The 21,279-nt window shown below is 38.5% G+C and overlaps 1 protein-coding gene across 2 annotated transcripts in view; it reads right to left on the minus strand.

Moving 5' to 3' along the window:
* Nucleotides 1-14,642, minus strand: part of NMD3 (NMD3 ribosome export adaptor) — a 28,988-nt gene extending 14,346 nt beyond the window's left edge. For both annotated transcript variants that reach the window (XM_017537296.2, XM_017537295.2), the window contains exons 1-7: nt 14,516-14,642; nt 13,913-13,968; nt 10,404-10,538; nt 8,183-8,279; nt 3,736-3,816; nt 2,369-2,497; nt 1,974-2,064 (exon numbers count right to left, since the gene is read on the minus strand). In XM_017537296.2, coding sequence (XP_017392785.1) covers nt 1,974-2,064; nt 2,369-2,497; nt 3,736-3,816; nt 8,183-8,279; nt 10,404-10,538; nt 13,913-13,956 — 577 coding nt within the window. In that variant the 5' untranslated portion in view covers nt 13,957-13,968; nt 14,516-14,642. The remainder of the gene's footprint in view (nt 1-1,973; nt 2,065-2,368; nt 2,498-3,735; nt 3,817-8,182; nt 8,280-10,403; nt 10,539-13,912; nt 13,969-14,515) is intronic.
* Nucleotides 14,643-21,279: the final 6,637 nt, after the last annotated feature.

Below are 21,279 nucleotides of genomic sequence, written 5' to 3' on the forward strand. Positions count from 1 at the left end.
TGCTAAGATTTTAAAAATAAAACAATTTTAATAAATCCCAAACAGTAGAAATTATTAAAGACAACATTATCTCATCACAAAGCAGTAGCACTAAGAATCAAGAAAGGAATAGCCAAAAGCAAATCTACCTAAGAAATATTAAAAATATTCTTGCAAATAACTCAGCTAAATATAATTACCAGACTAGCCAATACTAAAATTACCCAGAATAGCCAAAATAATTAAGAAAATGAACATTACACACTTAATATCAAAACTCACTAACTTTAGTAAGTATTCAAGACAGCATGATACTAACCTAAGGATAGATGTATAGATCAATGGGAATAGACTTGAGATTCTAGAAATAAACCATTACATTTACAGTCAATAGATCTTTGACAGAAGACCCAAGGCATTCACTGAGGAAAGGACAGAGTTTTCATTGGGATAAAGAATATCCACATAGAAAAAGATGAATTTAGACACATCTCACACTCTGCACAAAAATTAACTCAAAAGAGTTAGACAAAAATATATAAGACCTAAAACTATGAAACATTTGAAAGAAACCATAGGAGAAAATCTTTGTGACCTTGATTAGACAAACAGTTCTTAAGCATACTCCCATACTCACGATTAAAAGAAAAAACGTGATAAATTGGACTTCATCAAAATTTAAAACTTTTGCAATTCAAAGGACAGCATTTTAAGAATATCTAGTGTGAATTTTCTCCTACACACTAGAGATTTTGGAGAAAATATCTGCAAACAATATACGTAGTAAGAGACTTGTGTCCAGAATATGCTCAACATTTTAGTCATTAGCAAAATGGAAATTAAAACCAAAATGAGGTACCACTTCATACCACCCTCTAGAATAGCTATAAACAAAAAAGATAGTAACAAGCGTTGAGGAGGATATGGAAAAATATTGCTGGCAGGAACGTAAAATGGTACAGCCACTTCGAAGCAGTTTGGCAGTTTCTTATACATAAACATATACTTACCATAGAACTCAGTAATTCCACATCTAAGTATGTATCCAAAAGAATCAAACAGCTGAGGTGCTTGCTGACGACAAACAAAATGTGCAATGGGCAGTGGAAAAAGGTAGCTATAAGTACCAGCTACAAACCCAACATGGTGCTCAGAAGAAAATTTATGACTTAAGTCATAAATTACAGTGATAAAAACAAAATTAAGACAAAGAAAAATATAAGATTGTTTAAAATAAAACTAAAAATAATTTTCCGATAAAACCAACATAATAGATAAAAGTGGCAAGACTAACTAAGGGGAGGTGAGTAGAAAAAAAGAAATGATAAACATTAGGAACAATAAAGAGGACATAACTATAGTTGTGAATGAGATTTATTATGATAATAAATATGTTCTATTTTATGCCAAGAATCTAAAAAGCTAGAAGAAATGGCTTTTCTTGGAAAATGCTATTAAAATTGACTCCAGGGGTAGAATACCTGAGAGATGAATATCATAAAAGAAACTGAAAAGACATCCTCTAAGAGATATCAAATTGGATAGCTTAATGGTCAAGTTCTTAAAAAACTTCAAAAGGTTAATTAAATGCTACATGGAAAGAAGGCAAGCTTTTTAACTCTTTGCCAGTGTCACTCACATAACTGAGAACAAGATTGAACAGAAGTATGTATGCATATCTATCAAACAGAAACCTTAAAAAAAATTATACTTGGGTACGAAACATAAAAAAAATGTCTGACATTAGGAGAAAATTAAAAATTCTGTTTCTCAGTTGCTCTAGCCACATTTCAAGTACTCAACAGCCACATGTGGCTAGTGACTATCATACTGGACAGTGCAGATAAAGAACTAAGTTTTTTTTTTTTCCTACCCCTAACAGAAAATTCTTTCAGACAGTACTAATCCAGATGTTATCAGTAAAGACAAGATTACTTAGGCAAGTTGAAATAAAAATCTGACATCATTTCAAATGCTTTTAAATTTTAACTCACCATGAATCTCTTTGATACGAAGTGTATTCTGATGCATTCCGTATTTCAGAATTAACTGTTCCAGATAGTAGAAAGTTTTTTTGTGCAAAGTCTAAAATATAAATTATTTGATCAATAATTGTCCCCCAAAAAGCCATTTATAGGTACAGCACACACATACCATCTACAGATACAGCATACTGATTTTTCAAATAATGATCTTCAAAGATTATCTAAAATGTAATAATGATCTATTTCCAAAGGTGAATGCTTCAGGGATCTAGACTATCCCTGGTACCTGTAGGATTTAGAAAGAAGGGAAGGAGGTTTTAGGGAAGGAGGTTTTACTAGCTGTCTTATAACTGACATAGATGAAACATACGTTATAGGACTCACTCATCATCTTCTATCATTACCTTTTGCCTCACTTGAATCACAGCCTTCCAGAAATCCTTAGCTTCTACTCTATGGCAATCTCCACACATTTGGGACTGAACAACATAATCTACCACAAACACTTGTTGAAGGATAGCACCATTCATCACCTGATAAAGAAAACAATTACACTCCTTCATTCATTTGGTTTTGTTTAATAACAAATATTTTCTTTAAAAGAAAAACCTTTAATATTTAAACTTTTTCCATTAATGCTTTGAGCAACTGTCCTCGACTTTAAAGTCATAAAAATAAGTTATACTATTTCAAGAAAGGTATACAGATTTAATTCCTAAGATTTATTAGATTACCATTTCAAATTTTCCTTTAGCTGAAGTGGTTGTGGGAATATTCTGTGTATATTTTACATACAGGGTCTCATTCTGCCTGTCGCCCAGGCTAAAGTGCAGTAGCACGATCTTGGTTCACTGCAATCTCCACCTCCTGGACTCGAGCAATCCCTCACCTCAGGCTCCTGAGTAGCTAGGACTACAGGCACATGCCACCAAGCCCGACTGACTTTCATGTTTTTAGTAGAGATGGTGTCTCAAACTCCTGGGCTCAAGTATTCTGCCTACCTTTGACCTCCCGAAGTGCTGGGATCACAGGTGTGAGCCACCACGCCCAGCCTATGCATATGTTTATATAGACAAACTATCCTAGAAAAAAATAAGGAAAACTTCTCAAAAAGAAAATATTCCTTTAAATTAAGGGCTCATTAAATTTTTGTTCCCAAACATAGCTGATCAAAAATCACATGGGAAGCTTTTTAAAAATATAGATTGAACATTCTAAATCCAAAAACCCCAAATCTGAAATTTCAGCTCCAAAATCTGAAACATTTTGGGTTTCTAAATGACACTCGAAGGAAATGTTCACCGGAACATTTTGTATTTGAATTAGGGATGCTCAACCAGTGAGTATAATGCAAATCTTCCAAAATCCGAAATCTGAAATATTTCTGGTCCCAAGCATTTCAGATAAGGGATACTCAACCTACACCTAGATTCCCAGGCCTCAAATGTAGAGTATTTTTGCTTCAGTTATGACGAGTCATTACAATGATTAGCCAAGTTTGAGTATCAGTACCTTAGACCATGTTTTCACTTCAGTCATTTTCCTAATAAAAATAACTCTGGAAAAGATTAGTAAGTCTGCTAATCATAAGCAATGACTACCCTTACTAGTGACCTAATTATTTCTACAGAAGCTCAAAAGGAAACAAACAGCTAAAATTGAGTGTACTCTTTTCCTTTTAAGGTGTTCAAGCCATAAAGTAACTTATCACTAGGACCTCATTTTCACTACCTGCACTTTAATCATGCTGAGAAAATTATGTACCACTTACCTCTTTCTGAATAGTCAGTTTAACTTTAAGTCTCTTAGAATGAGGCTCAGTCCAAACAAAGCCTGCATCGACAAGCCGTACCTTCAATAAAACACAAACAGAAACATTAAGTTCTCACCTGAGGAGAAAAAAAAAAAAAAGGCAAAAGAACAAATCATTAACAAATGGATTTCATAAGATGCTTAAGGAATCTGTGATCAGCATGACTACACACCATCACCATAAAAAAGATTAATCATCAGCTATGCAACAATGGCAGTAAATCGAAGGACAATCCAATGACTATATTAATGCAACTGACATAATTTAAGCAAAAAATAAAAGTATTTGTATAGGAAAAAAATTCTCTTCCCTTGAAAAAAAAAGTACTGTCCCTTAAAAGGAAATTATATTTTTTGGAAGAAAGCAAAGACCTGGTGACCTCAAAAAGTTTCCCCTTGGATTATTCTCTCTAAGTCTGTGTCTCTTTTTTTTAAGAATTAATATTCATTAGAGAAGTTTCATAAACTGAATACTAAATCCACAATTATAACTCACTACTAAATCTGCAGTATCTGCATAGGCCAAAACCAGTTTGTTATATGTGAAAGTCTGAATATATAACTCAAGAATGCCCAGAATGGGTGTTTGGGGAGATGGGTTATGGGGTGAGTGGGAGAACAAGAATGGAGGCTGCTGAAATAATTCGGGCAGGGGTTGTAGATGATCTGAACTGAGAGGCACTGGAAATAACAAAAACAGACTCAAGGGCTATTTAGGAGATAAAAACACATAAGATTTATCTGTACAGTCCAAGTGATATAGAAAAAAATCTGTAAGATTTATTGATAACTGAATATGGGAAAGAAGAAAACAGACTCTAGAATGATGCTTCATCTGCTTAGACAACTAGGTAGTACAATTTTGTGACACAAATAAACAAAGGATATAATAAGGAAGAGATATTACATTTGATTTCAGACATTTAAGTTTAAGACAGTATCTGTGAGATGCCCAAGAGGAACTGTTCAGTGAACATTAAGATTCAATTGGTCTGAAGATCTACGAAAAAAAAATCTGGGCTGTAGTTAACAGATTTGGGAGGTAACTTTGAGATTACACTTTTATCAAGTACTGTCTGGTGAAAAGTAGACTAGCCACTTGTAGTGTAGATACAAAGATGCAACACACCAGAGTAAAACCCTCATACAACTGGCGTTCCTAAAGCAAAGCCTAGTAGTTAACAAGCGACACCAGGTACAGGGGATGACAGGCAGATTCCTATTCCTTCAATCTCCATCTGCAGTGGTCAAAACATAAAAAAGCCTCAAGGGCACTGAATAAAACTGATCTTCCCCTCAAGCTCCAATCCCCACCTACAGGAATGGAGAGAGTCTCCTTGACATCCTGCTTGGCATTCCCCAACACAACCTCACTATATTATGTGTCCTGAAGAGAACTATGACTAATCAACCTTATTAGTCCCTTTCCTTCTTTACCATAGTCCCAGACACCTCAGTCATCTCTCATCTCCCATACTCCAATTTCCATATGGTTACACATATTTCCTATTCTGTCCCCACTTAACACTCTTCCCCGAATCCTAAAACCCTTCTGCTATGCCCTCTGGAGCTCAACATTCACTAACAATGAAACCTAAATCCTCAACTTTGCTGAACATTCCCTTCAACTTCTAGATCTCCTGATTAACTCTCTCCCCTGAAGCTATATGAAGTGATGACTGATATTTCTTCCATTTTCTTCCTATCACTGAACCAGGCACCAGACAGGTATCCTCCTTGCTCTTCATTGCTAATTACAGACCATTCTCCTTGCCTCCTCCTCAAATATACCCAGCTCTGAGTCTAAAGTCATTAGACTCTACCACCCACTACTCTCTTTGTTACAGTAATCTGTTCATCTTTGTATCACTTGTTTTCATTTCTCATAAGATTTTAGCTTTCGGCTCACCATCACACTTTCCAATAATATTAATACCTAGTGATTTCAATACCCACACAGATGATCCCCAGAATACCCTGACCTCTCTCCCATTTTTTGAGTTATTCTTCTTCCAAAATATTGTCCACCTTCCTATCTCAGACACTCATATCCTTTAATTACCAATAACTGCAAACACTTCAAAATCTCAAATTCCAAACATCCTACTCCCTGTCTACCACGTCCTATCTTTCCAGCTTATTTCCTCTAGTTCCTGGGCACCAAAAATCTTTCAAGTTAATGTAATGGACAATCCATACATTCTACCAACTTTATTCCTCATTCTTCCTCTCTAGCTTCAAAATCAATAATCAGAACTTGTCTCATGTACACACTCAATTTCCTTGTTCCCTCTCTTATTTCACCTTAGTCACTAGGCTAAATTATAAATTGGATTAAATCCAGTGCTCTGTCTGCTCTATGCCTCATCTGTGTAGCTGATGGAACTAGAGAAATAGATGCACACCACACTGACTAGTCTAAATTTGTAACAGTAATCCTCAGCACTGCCCAACATTGTTCAGGTGCATTCTCTCTCCAACTGTCGTAGAGGACCATTTCATATCTTCCGCTCTCTCCTCAAACATCTGTCTAATAGCTCTTCTCACACAGCTAATGCCCATGCTTCTGTTTTCTCCATTAAAAAAGAAGGAACCAGAGAATTCCCAGAAGCTCCCACTCAACACCTTCCCTCCTATTACCACAGATGAACCATTCATACTCCTATCAAGATCAACCTCTAGAATGCCCCACTAAACAGCAAAGATAAATTTTATTTTGTTCCATGAAATATTATAGCCTCCCAAAATGGTACTTGGTGAAGAGTAAGTGCTGAATACTTGTTGAATGAATGAATGAACAAATAAGGTATTCTTCCACTATGTGCTATATCTCATCTCTTTTCTACTTCTTGAGGCCGTCCTCCAGCCAATTATTCAGTCTACCTGCAATTTTACAAAAATTTCCCTCCGTACTCTAACACTCCCAGAGAACTGACAAATATAATTATATATCCCATCTTAAGAAATGTGTTCTGGCCAAGCACAGTGGCTCATGCTTGTAATCCCAACACTTTGGGAGACTGAGGCAGGAGGATCGCTTGAGCTCAGAAGTTCAAGACCAATCTGGGCAACACTGTGAGATCTCTGTTCTACAAGACCAAAAAAAAAAAAAAGAGAGACGGACAGAGATCTCATCTCTACTAGAAATAAAAAAAAATAAAAAATTTTCTAAAGCAGCCAGGCTTGGTGGTACACAATATAGTACCAACTACTTGGGAGGTTGAGGCAGAAGGATCACCTGAGCCCAGGCTGCAGTGAGCCATGACAGCACCACTGGACTCCGGCCTGAGCAGAGATCTTCTCTACAAAAAATAAAATAAAATAAAAGACATGTGTCCCTTCCCAAATTTCCCCTTCAACCATTGCCCCATTTCTTTGTTTTCCTTTATACCAAATCTTAAGAGAACTGTCTATCCTTGCTACCTCCAATTCCTTCTCCCATTTTCATTTCTACTTAAATCACATGTTTACCATCGCCACTAAACAGAAATTGCCCATGTTAGTAAGTTCGTCCACATTGCTAAAGCTACGGAAATCATTACTTGACCCATCAACTGCAAATCACATAGCTACTCACTCCTTTCTTCTTAAAACACATACCTTTCCTCCCAGGACATCACACTCACCTAATATTAACCTCCTACCTCCCTAGCAGCTCCTTTTAGTCTCCTTTGCTGATTCCTCCTCATTACCCAATTATTCCTTCCTCATTACCCATTAAAGGAATTATTCTAGGATTCAATCCTCCAGTTTCTTTCCTTCTCTATGTAAACTCCTGAAGTAACATAATCCAATTTATGACCTTAAATATTATCTATATCCCAAATTCATTATCTTTAGACCGGACCACTCACCTGCTTATTTATTAACCTGCCTACTCAGTATTTCTACTTAAGCATCTGGTAGACATCGAAATACCAGTTACAGATGAGCTCCAATCTCCCCTACCCAGTGATCTGGCTGCTCAGGTCATAAACAGTGGAAGGCATCCTTAACTTTTCTGTCTCTTACACACACATCCAGCTACATCAGTAAATGTTACTACCTTAAAAATAGATCCAAATCTGTCCACTTCTTACCACCTCCACTGCTGATCCGAAAACATCATTTCTCATGATTATTACAATCACTTACACCTTTACCTCCCTTACACCCATTCTAAAAACCGTAGCCAGAGGAATCCTAGTGGTCTTATCATCTCACTACTCTGCCCTTCTCACCCTCTATTTTCACTTTTCATAAAAAGAATATATGTAACTTTAAAAAGTGTTTGTAGTGGGGTGCTACTGGTAACAACAGTAACATTTAATAGTTACTTCTGAAAAACCTACTCACAAGAATTTTCTGAAAATGAGAGCTTTAATGAAAACGTATCTATAAATCCTGATTTTAGCTGTTTAACTTACCTTACTCAAAGGGGCCTTGATTTTTTTCAAACACAAAGCAAGAAGTTCCCTGGATTCTAAAGCACACTGTATCCAAGTTCCTGGTGGTTGAAAATACCTGAAAGAAAAGGTAACATACTGAAATCCAACAACTCTCAGGAAACACAGAAATTTCCATCTGAATATACAGATATAACCCAAATTATTAACCAGCCATAATGAAACCCAAGGTTGATACGAAGCACTTAACTCAAATATATTTTAATGGTTCCAGAACTTTCAACTGGACTGGTAGCTTTAATTAAAAGGCTAAAATTCTGACTGAGAATGTCAATCTGAAATAACCTACTAAAGTGATCTTATTACTTCAATCACCAAATCACCACTACAATTCCAGTAAGGCTGGCAAAGTGTCCAAGAGTCCCTTAAAGCTATGCTCTGAACAACAGGTGAGAATCATCTCAACATGGCATTAAAATGGTTTATTATGTACTTCTAAACTGCCTGAAAACTGCTTATTTCTCACAATAAAAAGGTAAATTAGTAAATTAAAAAGCAATAGTTCAGTCTACTCATCTTATTTCAAGTCCTTTTCAAATTTTAAATTGTAAAATGACGTATAAAATCTTGGTAAAATCTGACTAAAACAAAACTTAAATCTCTTACACATGTGCTTTAAGGTTTTTAGTCCAACCTACCCAGGACTTAGTATAGTGTCTGACATATCTTATAGTAGGTGCTCAATAAATGTTTGTTAAATATAAAATACTGCCACATGTGTTATGTGAGTGCCTTTTTGCCATATTTGTTAAATAACATAAATTTTTCATTTTTACTTTTCAAGGTTCAATCAGAAATATCACACAGGTCCCCCTTTGTTTATAACTACTTATCTATTTATTTATTGGTACTTTTTTTTTTTTTTGAGATGGAGTCTCACTCTGTCCCCCAGGTTGGAGTGCAGTGGTACAATCTCAGCTCACTACAACCTCCGCCTCTTGAGTTCAAATGGTTTGCCTACTTCAGCCTCCAGAGTAATTAGGATTACAGGCACACCCCACCATGCTCAGCTAATTTTTGTATTTTTAGTAGAGACACGGTTTTACCATGTTAACCAGTCTGGTCTCAAACTCCTGACCTCAAGTGATCCACCTGCCTCAGCCTCCCCAAGTGCTGGGATTACAGGCATGAGCCACTGTGCCTGGCCTATAAGTACACTTTTAGAGTTAGAAATATCACCTAATAAAACCATTAATTCTGATGAGGAAATTGAGGCCCTGAGATGATAAATGGCCAAGAGTTTCAAAAAGCTAGTTTGTGAGAAAGCCAAGACAAACTAAGTCTGTTTAGTTCTTTATCTAGTACTTGTCTAACTCCACCAGGCTTTTAATAGCAAGTATTTAGAAGATTAAGCCTCACACTTGCTAAGCTTATAAACTGTAAACTCCCTGAAACAATAAACAAAGTTTCATGTGTTTGTACACATATATATGTAAATATTTTACAAGAGAGATACAGTTTTCAAATTCTCAAGGAGTCCATGAACCACCTCTCTAGAGACAAACACTCAAAAAGTAGTCTTAACCCGTTTTGGAAATCACAGGCATACAATTTTACACTCATTAGGCAGTTCTGTGTTACTGAGTGGCTTAACAGATATAAGTTGTTTACGCCAGCAATTAAAGAAAATAAACAGGAATGAAACATTAACTTTCAGAAGAAGTCTTCTGCCTTCCAATCCAATCTTCATTTCAGACCATTCCAGGTAAGATTTGCCGAGTTTGTTTTCCATCAATATAGTTATTTTAATTACATGTGAACGTTAGAAGAGTTTTTAAAACATATTACTAAATTACTCCAAACATAAGGTGCTTTTTATCATACATAGCTTCTAATAACTAAAGGAAAAAAAAAACCCTCATAACATGTCCTTAATAATCTGCTCTCATCCTTACAAACATCAACTCCTATCTATTAACTATATACATCATATCTATTAGATCAGTTAACAGGAGAACAGATTTAAATACCTTTACACTATCTTTACTAGATTAGCAGGAAACACTAGAGAAGTACACTATAAAATTACAAATTATAAAATCTTTGGTGACACCAACACAAAAATTAAAACTTAATTGCATGCACTTTATTCTATGTACCTTCGTGTTATCTTAGCATATCTCGGTGGCTCTCTAAATGTAAATTCCAGCTTTAAGAAGAGCAAAATTGTATCACACTATACCTTTGACACTGTTTGCAGAACGAAATCGAGACTTGTTTCGGAATACCTTGGCTGATGTCCACTTTACTTCGCAAACAGGCCACACAAATATTGGCAGGATTTGGACTTATTGGGACACCACACTCACAGCACAAGCTTTAATAAATAAAAGACAAATCTTTCAAATTAGGTTTTTAAAATACACCGGTTAAATTTTTTTTTAGATGCCAAACAAAAGCCTTCAAGTTAGGCCACAGTATCTTTGCCCTTTTTTAAAAAATGACAGAAACGAAGCCACCTGGGCCAGGCACAGCAGCTCACGCCTGTAATTCCAACACTTTGGGAGGCCAAGGCAGGTGGATCACCTGAGATAAAAAGTTCGAGACCAGCATGGCCAACATGGTGAAACCCCATCTCTACTAAAAATACAAAAATTAGCTGGGCATGGTGGTGCATGCCTGTAATCCCAGCTACTTGGGAGGCTGAGGCACAAGAACTGTTTGAACCCAGGAGGCGGAAGTTGCACTGAGCCAGATCACACCACTGCACTCCAGGCTGGGTGACAGAGCAAGACAATGTCTCAAAACAAGAAACAAAGCAATCTTCAAAGATGCAGTAGATAGAATAACCTTGTAGTACAGGGGGAAAAACACCAAAAATGGCTACAATTCTAAAAATCCTCAATATAAGGCCAATGTCCTAAAGGTTCTAGAGAGTCAGTACTGTCCAACAGAACTTCATGCCATGATAGAAATGTTCTACTGTGGTCTGTACAAGGTAGCCACTGGTCACATATGGTAACTGGGCCATGAAAAGTGACTAGTACAACTGAGAAACTAAATTTTTTATTTTTTTTAATTTAAATTTACATTTAAATAGCCAATATGGGTCTAAACAAGTCTTTTTTATTAAAAGCAAATGAAACTATATTGTCACATTAAAACAAATGTAGGTACATTGATGAAGAATGCAAATCTTACACTAATTTTAACTTCAAATACTTAAATACAATAAAAAATTTTAAAGGGCTCTTGACCACATGCAATCAAGACTATCCATGAAGGTAACATTTATTAATAATTTGTATATATCATTCCAAATATTTTCTATGCAGACACAAACATTCACATTAACTTTTACATATAAACAGATAAACTTCCCACTGCATGTGTAATAGCAAACTTGGGAAAAATTTGAGAAGCACTGTTATTCATTATCTCTTGTTGAAAACTGGAAAACCAAGAAAGAATCAACTAACAAGGTAACAATGTGTCAGTGGCAAAAACCAAAAAGAAAATCCTATATCAAAAATACGTAAGATCAGTTTGTCTCTTTTTAATTCAACCACCTCATCTCTAAATACTAAGCCTTTAAAAATTTATTTATTCAGGGCATACAGAGGACCACAGCTTAGGTGAAAAGAATGGTATCACTAGATTAAAACACTTCAGTTGTCTGTCTCTAATAAACATTTCTTAATATCTCTGGACTACACCAATAGAAACTAATATCTAAATCATTTCTAACAGAATTAGACAGCAATATACTCCAAAGGCAATTAAAAAAAAGCATAAGGACTGCTAAAATATAAACATTTACCGAGAGCATAATTTTTTTTAACACGATACGAAGTATATCAACGTCTAGAGACTCGTTATAAATAACAGAACTATCATAATTCTAGATGTACTAGGGGCAGAAAAAGTTTGAGAACCACTAATGCAAAAACACACTGTCCAAAAGAAAAGTTGATAATTTCCATGTCCAATGGTAGCCACTAGCCACATGTGGCAATATGGCTAGTACAAACAAGCAACCAAGTATTTAATTTTATTCCATTTAAATTAATTTAGGAAATTCCCAACTTAAACTGCTTGGGGCTTATGCTGACAGAATGGAGCCAGCAGTATCATCTGGAAAGCAAGCAGTTATTGACAGAGCTAACCAGGCTCTTCCAGAGTGCTGGTTGTCTGGGAGGGTGTTCATCATTTTCAAGAAGTATAATGGTCAAACTGAACCCATTCCAAGAAAGGGTTCTGTGAAGGGCTTTGGCCCTCAGACAAGTGTCTATTAAAAGCTACTGACAGAACAAGGAAGATCAGCACTATGCTGCGCTCCAAAGGCATTTAAGTTTCAGATGGCTTATTCAAACCCACTGAGCTAACTGAAGGGCAAGGGAAGAGTAAAGCATCACACGAAAGGGAAGGAGCCACATTTCCTGTTTTCACTAACTAGCCACTGAACTCATATTTTTCCTTTGGTTTTTACTTTTGGCCACAAAACTAGTTTCTCCATAGTTACTATTTTCCTATGAGATTAAGGTCATTCTAAACAGAGGACTGTAATGTTTACAGGATAGTTGTGGTAAGAAGTCAGTTTATTTTAGATTTAGCTAATTGGTCTGTACTGAACGATTCCAGAATTATCATTTAAGTCTCTGTAGTCATCTCTGTGAAGAGAACTGTATCATTAAACCTGTCGATTCATCAGAAAAGAAAGAGAGAGAAGAAAGAAAGAAAGGAAAAAGGAAAGAAAGCATGCAAGCAGAGCAGAGCAAATGTGAACATAAATATAAGAAATTCCCCCCCAGGCGCGGTTGCTCACGCCTGTAATCCCAACACTTTGGGAGGCCGAGGCGGGTGGATCACTTGAGGTCAGGAGTTTGAGATCAGCCTGACCAACATGTAAAAATACAAAAATTAGCCGGGTGTGGTGGCACATGCCTGTAATCTCAGCTACTCAGCAGGCTGAGGCAGGAGGATCACGTGAGCCTGGGAGGCGGAGGTTGGGGTAAGCCAAGATCACACCACTGCACTCCAGCCTGGGTGACAGAACGAGACTCCATCTCAAAAAAAAAAAAAAGATTCCATCTCAAAAAAAAAAAAAGAAATTAATGCCAGGCACAGTGGCTCACGCCTGTAATCCCAGCACTCTGGCAGGCCAACAGGAGCGGAGCACGAGGTCAAGAGATGGAGACTATCCTGGCCATTATGGTGAAACCCCATCTCTAATAAAAATACAAAAATCTGCTGGGCGTGGTGGTGTGCACCTGTAGTCCCAACTACTCGTGAGGCTGAATTGTTTGAGCTCCGGAGGCTGAGGGTGCAGTGAGATCGCACCTGCACTCCAGCCTGGGCAACAAAGTGACACTCTGTCTCAAAAAAAAAAAAAAAAAAAAGAAATTAAAAATTGATAATTACGTTTTAAGATGTTTAAAATTAAAAATTACTACAATGTAATCTCCAATAAAAAACAGCAAAAAGTAAAGAGCCATATATGGCTACATATTCGACAGTGCTGTTCTGAAAGGATGCATGGTGAATATTTTAACCCTTCTGGAGGGTATATTTACTAGAACAAACTTTATAACCAGAAACTAATTCGCTTTTCAACAGAAATGAGACTTATTTTTCCCATTTTTAACAATAAAAGCTACTCCCCACCCACCCTCAAGCTTTCCCCACAGTAAGTTTCCCAGGCTCACTGAAGATTTTCACATTCAAGGCGGAAGGAAGAAGTGTCGCACTCACATGTGTCCAGGGCTGCGGTTGGTGGATTCTGTCATATACTCCATCGTTCTGTACGCCTTAAATTTAAAAAGAAAAAAGTGAGAATGGTGGGATTTAAATCACTCTGGTCTCCTCTTTTTACGTCTTCTTTCTGCCTCTCTGAATAATTAACATATTCACAGAACTTCGAAAAACCAGGAAAGAAGGAAAACCAATTCCACTGGGTAACTTCGGAAAAAAGAACTTTAAGATGAGGACCAGAGGATTTCCTGAGTTTCCCAGGCGCAAGACCCCCGGGTCACCCAGCTCTGACGCTGACCTCAATCTCACCTGGGTGCCAACCCTGGAGGACCCAGGGCGAGGTCAGCTCCGGGCTGCGGACGCCACGGCCCTCCCGCTCTCCAGCCACCCAGGCCCTGCACCGGCCTGCCGCACCTCAGACCCACGCCGCAGGAGTACTCGGACGCCACCACCCACGCCGACCCCCAACCCCGGGGCCCGACCGCACGGCTTTGGGGCTCGCGGCGCGCACGAGGACCGAACCGGTTCGAGCCCAGGGAGCCCGCCCCACCCCCTACTCAGGGGCCCGCGCCGGCAGCCCAGGTCTCAGGCCCCGGAACCTACTTCACGCCTCCAGACCAGCCCTGGATTTGCTGAAAACCCACAACAAAATAGACCCCAACCGTCCCCTCAGCTGCCTCCACGGCGGTCTTCGCCACCGTGAAAATCTCGCGAGAGAAAATGCCCGAAATCCCGCGGCCCGAGTGACGTGAAAGGGGCGGGAAAGGGGCGGGAAAGGGGCAGCACCGGCGGGCTGAAGGGTGAGGTGAGCGGCCGGGCGGCGGTGAAAGCGCGCGGAGAGAAGTCCCATGGGTTCTTTGGCCATCGGTGACTGCTTCTGAGTTTTCGTCTCAATTTTCCCAGACCAGGCTTCATTCCAAACCACCCTCGCCCATATATTAGTCTCTTTTCAGCCATCCCTGCTGTGACCTTGCTTCTTGGTTAAATGATTATTTTATATAAAAATTATCTGTAAACAGTACCTTACGCAAAGAAACTTTTTCCCGGGCGGCGCCTTTGTCTGTTTGGGTCACCATCATATACAGGCCTGACGCCTGCTTCATCCTAACTGCTTGAATGATTATTTATTGAAAGAATGTAATGTAAGGCATAATTATCTGTGAAGAAGTTTATGCAATTTTTAGACAATTTATTAATGTGCCTCCTGATAGTGCACTTAATATCTCCTTATGACTGATATATCTCTCGACCCTGGAGCAGCACGGACCATGTCTTAATCTTTCTGTTTCATGACAGCCTTTCAAATATTTGAAGAGTACAAACCTTTTTTTTTTGTAAATCCTCTCATCCCAAATTTCAAGGAATAAGCCACCGCGCCCGGCAAGCAAGGGCATTTCTTAGAGGGTCAGAGAAAGCCTCTCATCGTTTCTTGCCCAGAATACTTAAGTAGCCTCTCATCTGTTCTCCCTGCTTGCAGACTCCAGTCCATCCTTCCGAAATGCAACTCTGATTTTGTCACACTCCCCTGCTTTTAATCCTTTAGTCGTCTCTGATTACCTTCAGCATTATTTCCAATTTCTTTGCATGGAATGACCTTTCAGGATCTGATCTCCACATATCCTGCCCTATTCCCAAGCACACGCATTCCCAAGCCATGCAGACTAACTGGCAGGTCCTCACAGGAAAAAGTCTTCCTTTGCTGCTTCTGGGACTCTGCGCTAAAGATTAAGCCTGAATTAATTTCCTAGTGCTGCTGTAACAAATTACCAAAGATTTAGTTGGCTTTAAAAACACAAATTTGTTCTCTTCTGGTTCTGGAGGTCACAAGTCTAAATAGATGGGGAGGGCTGACTCTGGAGACTCTAGGAGAAAATCCATTCCCGGGTCCTTTCCAGCTTCTGGAGGCTGCCCACATTCCTTGGCTTGTGGTCCCACATCATTTTGCAATCAGGTCTCCTTCTCTGACCCTCCTACCTCCCTCTTACAAGAACACTTGTGATTTCATTAAGCCCAACCAGATAACCCAGAATAATCTTCCCATCTCAAGAAATTTAATATCTGTAAAGTTTATTTGCCATGTTAGGTAATATATTCACAGATTTCAAGGAATAGGACATCTTTGCAGAGCCATTATTCTGTCCACCGCACATCCTCTCTTCTTCTGACTCCCTCAGTCCCTAAGGGCCAGAGGAGTTACATGCTCCTTCTCTGTGTATGGTCCTATGATAACACCTTTATAGGAGGTATATGCCTCTATAATAGTGCTTTGAATTGGATCATAAATTTTCTACTCTGCATGACCTGCAGTTTCAAAATACTGGAGAGCAATTCGGGTCTTGTTCTTCTTGGTATTCCCTGCACGTAGCATAGTAGCTGACAGAAAACAGACTCTCAATATATGTTGGTAAATTGATTATTCATTTAATACCCACAGCAACTCTGACAGTGTTTTTCTCCCTGTTTTTTCTATTCACACTGTATATGCCCTCAACCAAACACCACGAGGAACACAGCTGTAGTTAAGCAGGTTGTGTCCATTACTCTTTGAAGTAAGCACAAATACACAGCATGGAGACCCTTTAAATACCTCAGTAAGAGGGTGTTTAGAACAAACCTATCATAAGACTGGTGCCTTGGGCGGGTGTTTTCTGGGAGGTCCTACGAAAATAGGGGTTTTTCTATAGCTTGGATGCTATCAGAAAGCAGGGGCAAATCTATGATTGGATGTCTCAGTAAATCTTATTTACACAAAAGGAAGCAGGAGGATAAAGCTGCAAGTATCAAAAAAGTAGCAGTCACTCATTTCATTGAAGAAAGAGAATGTTTGGTATTTTGTGGGTGACATTGTGAACTTATTTTGGTCTGTGCTTAGATGAAATTATGAAGTGACCTTGCTTTGTCTCATTTCATCATGGTTTCAGAGTAATCTTGTTTGAGTTTAGTATTCTGTGAAATTATTTATGTCTAATAAAAAAAATCATGGCACAGCTGTGAGTACCAGACCAGCTTCTAAATGTCAAAGGCTGCTCATTTTTTAACACATTCCTTCAGCATTTATTTGATTTGGCTCTGAATGCCACAATGCCAGGCTTGTTAAGCACTTCATATACAATAATAAACAACAGACATGGCCCCTGCCCTCATGGACCTTACATATTACAGATGAGGCTGGATTAGATTAGGCAATTTGTTCAAAGTCATAGCAAATAAGTGATACAACTGTGACTTGAAATACAGTTTGTTTCTGAACGCAGACCCTCACGATACCAGCCTACCTGCCCTTCTGAGGCTGCGGCCATCTATTCCTATCCACAACCTTTTGATAGTACTCATACAGTAGAAGGTACCTATATTTTTCTCTCCATCTCCCAGCCCCCACCACTAAGATTTCCAGATGTCAGAATTAAGTTCTTGATTTCAATTACCTCTGCCACGAGCCTGAATGAGCTTGCTAGGATTGAACCGAGTGAAATAATATTGGCAAACAATACCAGAGAGAAACTTATTTTGCACTTTTTATTTAATCCTCAAACCTCACCTGGAAATAATAGGCAAGATTATTTTCAGTTCCCATAGTCCTTACACTCAGGATATCTATCAGTATTCAAATCTAAGCCTTAGTATATGTTTACAAATTTCATTTCTATGTGTTTGACCATTGTATTAAAATGGAATTCCTGGCTGAACATGGTGGCTCATACCTGTAATCCCAACACTTTGGATGGCCAAGGTGGGAGGACTGCCTGAGGCCAGGTTAGCCTGGGCAACATAGAGAGAATCCCACCTCTAAAAAATGAAAAATAAATATAAAACAATAAAATTAGCCAAGTGTGGTAGTATGCATCTATAATCCTAGCTACTCAGGACACTGAGGCAGAAGGGTCACTTGAGCCTAGGAGGTCAAGGCTACATTGCACTGCTGCACTCCAGCCTGGGCGACAAAGGGAGACCCTGTCTCAAAAAATAATAAATAAATAAATAAATCTGCTAATCAATGAAATTCTACACAGAACTTTCAAATGCATAGTGCAACATTTATGCATAGTGTGACATTTTTCACACTATCAAATGTGATAGCACATTTTCAGGTATGAAGATAATATTGGAGAATAGTACAGGGGAGATGTATTAGGGTAACTCCTTAGAATCAACACCTGTGGAAGAGAAAGGAAGAAGCACAATAGGTCTGAGGAGAGCTGTGCTTCTGTGCAGTCTAGTGGCAGCCTCAGCTTCCTTGTGGGAAGCTCTGAAGCTAAAATGACTATTCAGAGTTTGCCTAAGGGGGACTTTTTTCATCGATGAGGCATTGGATGTGACTGTCCCAGGAGAAGGACATAGCACTGGGTGATGTTTCTCTCTTGAGGCAAGGCAGTCCCAGAAGTAGATGAAACTGAGGGCTTTCTGCGCAGCACTCCCTGCTGTTGTGGAATAAGTACTTCGTGCCTTGAGGGGGATCTGGGCAGTACCTCCTAGCCACAGCATGCGCACCTAGAAAGCAGTGTGCTCTGAGAGTCAGTAGAAGGCATGGACTCTAAAGCCCTTGTTTCAAGTTTAAGATTTGTGACCGATAGACTCTGTGACCCTAAGGATTTGCTTTACCACTCCGAGCCTTTCTAAAGGCTCCTTTCCTCCTTTCTAAAACTATGTAATAATCCCTACGTCAGAAAATTCTTGAGAATGGATTGAGATAAGGTACATAGAAATGTTTAGTAAACTCCAAAAAACTGTAATGAACGTAGGCCCTGTTATTCTCTGGTGAAGATCCTTAACAGGAATTAAGTGAAGCTATAAGAAATGGTTTGTATAAAAAAAAAAAAAAAAAAAAAGAAATGGTTTGTATCTGACACAACCAGTCAAATTTGAAACATTACACCCGTGATTCTGCTTCACCTTTAATTTACAATATAAAGAAATCATTTAGTAAACAAGATAAAAATTTAGTGTTGACTTTGTAAAATTTGTTAGGAGTGGCGAATATCTGAGTTACCAGTGGCAAATTGATACGGGTCTGCAGCAACCTCAATTCTTACCTCCTCAGAAGAAACGATTTGACTGAGGGGCATGAGGCAGAAAAAGAAATTGAAGCAAGTTTCAGAGCAGGAATGAAAGTTTATTTTAAAGCTTTAGAGCAGGAAAGAAAGGAAAGTACACTTGGAAAAGACCTAAACAGGAAATCTGGAAGTCAAGTGTGGTGTCTGACCTTTTGACTTGGGGTTTTATGTGTTGGTATATGTCAGGTATCTTGCATCCCTTTTTCCATGATTATTCCCTTAGGGTGGGCAGCCCACATGCACGATGCGCTCCTCACGCTTGACAGATGAGCAGGTGCAGTGTGTTTAAGAAGTTATACGTGTGGCCACCTGAGGCTTTTTTCCCTTTTCCGGTGGAATTCCCCCAGTAGGTCGTATAACCAGTTAAACTCTGCCATTTTACATTTTAATGCACATAGTCAAGCCCACATGCTCAATTCATGAGATTTTATTGGAAGTTGCTGATTACGAATTTCAAGTGTTTTTATCCATTGGGAAATTGCCTCTCCCTGGTGCCTGCAACCAACTATTATTTTTAGAGAGAAAGTGAGACAACTGTCAAACCATCATCGATGGTTGCCTGACATTCCTGGTGGGTAGGGGAAGCCCTCACGTATCCAGTTCATGCCTAATTGCCACCGTAACATATTCATTCAACTATACATTGTAATCTGTGCCAATTTCTGCCTGTGTATTTCCTCCAACAAAAAGTTTTAAAAATATAAGTAATATCTTAATATAGAATCCCAGTAAATAAATAGAAAAGATGAAATAAAATTACAATAATAATACTTGAGCAATTTCTCCATTATTACAAATTCTGAAATATGAGTCTGAATTTATAATATTTTATTATAATTTTAAAACATGTAATCACTAAACTACTAACTTTTACATGTTAACGATGGGGGGGGGGATAATGCTATCTACAGGTTGAGTATCCCTAATCCATAATCCAAAAATCCAAAATCCAATATGCTTCAAAATCTGAAATTTTTTGAGCATCAACATGACACTCAAAGGAAATGCTCATTGGAGCATTTCAAATTTGGGGTTTTCAGATTTAGGATTCTCAGTCAGTAAGCTTTAAACCAACAAGTATCTGAGACAAGTCTCAATTTGGAAAGTTTATTTTGCCAAGGTTAAGGACACATCTATGACACAGCCTCAAGACGTCCTGATGACATGTCCCCAAGGTGGTTGGGGAACAGCTTGCTTTTATACATTTTAGAAAAACATAATATATCAGTTAACACATGTAAGATTTACGTTGGTTTTATTTGGAGGGCAGGACAACTTGAAGTAAGTTCTGGGGAAGAGGGGTGGAGGTGGTGGCGCGGGGTTCCAGGTCATAGGTAGATTTAAACGTATTCTGATTGGCAATTGGTTGAAAAAGTGTTTATCAATAGAAAGGAATATCTGGATTACAATAAAGGGTTGTGGAGACCTAGGTCTTACCAGGCAGATGAGGCATCCACTTAGCTTAGCATGCTTTAGAGAGAATAGACTGTACATGTTTCTTATAAGAGTTAAGGTCTGTGTTGATGTTCATGCTGGAGGGTTACAATGAAGCACTTGCTGGTGCAAGTCTCAGAGTCCAAAGATTGAGTCTGATGTCCAAGGGTAGGAGAAGAGTCTAATGTCAAGCATCCAGCATTGCACAGCAGGAGTGAGAGAGCCCAAGCAGACTCAACAAGCCAGCTACTCATCCCCCTTCTTCTGTCTGCTTTGTTCCACCCCTGGCAGCAGATTGTATGGTTCCCACCCACTCTGAGTCTGTGGTCTCCCTCTCCCACGTCACTGATTCAAATGTCAGTCTCCTCTGGCAACACCCTCGCAGATACACCCAGAAGCAATACTTTACCAGCCATCTAGGCATCCTTCGATCCAATCAAATTCATACCTAATATTAACCATCATATATGTCAATTCTAAATTTGGTGTCATTTTAATGCAATTCTTATAAAAATTCTAGCAAGATTTTTTTGTAAACGTAGAGAAGATTATTCTATAATTTATATGGGAAAGTAAAGGAATTAGAACAGCTACGATTTTTTTTTTTTTAAAAAAGAAGAAAGTGGGAAAAAGTAGTCAACTTAATTTCAAGACTTATTACAGGACTACAGTAATCAAGATTGTGTGGAATTGGTGAAAGGATAGACACACATCAGTGGAAGAGAATAGGGAACCCAGAAAGAGATCCTTCAAAAACATATCCAACTGATTTTGACAAAAGTGCCAAGCAAGTCAGTAAAGGTAGCCTTTTCAATTGTAGCCAGTGGACATACAAAGGCAAAATAATAAGCTTCAACCTAAGTCTCACACCTTACATAAAAA

This window comes from Cebus imitator, unplaced genomic scaffold (genome assembly GCF_001604975.1).
Source record: "Cebus imitator isolate Cc_AM_T3 unplaced genomic scaffold, Cebus_imitator-1.0 Scaffold102, whole genome shotgun sequence".
NCBI lineage: Eukaryota > Metazoa > Chordata > Mammalia > Primates > Cebidae > Cebus > Cebus imitator.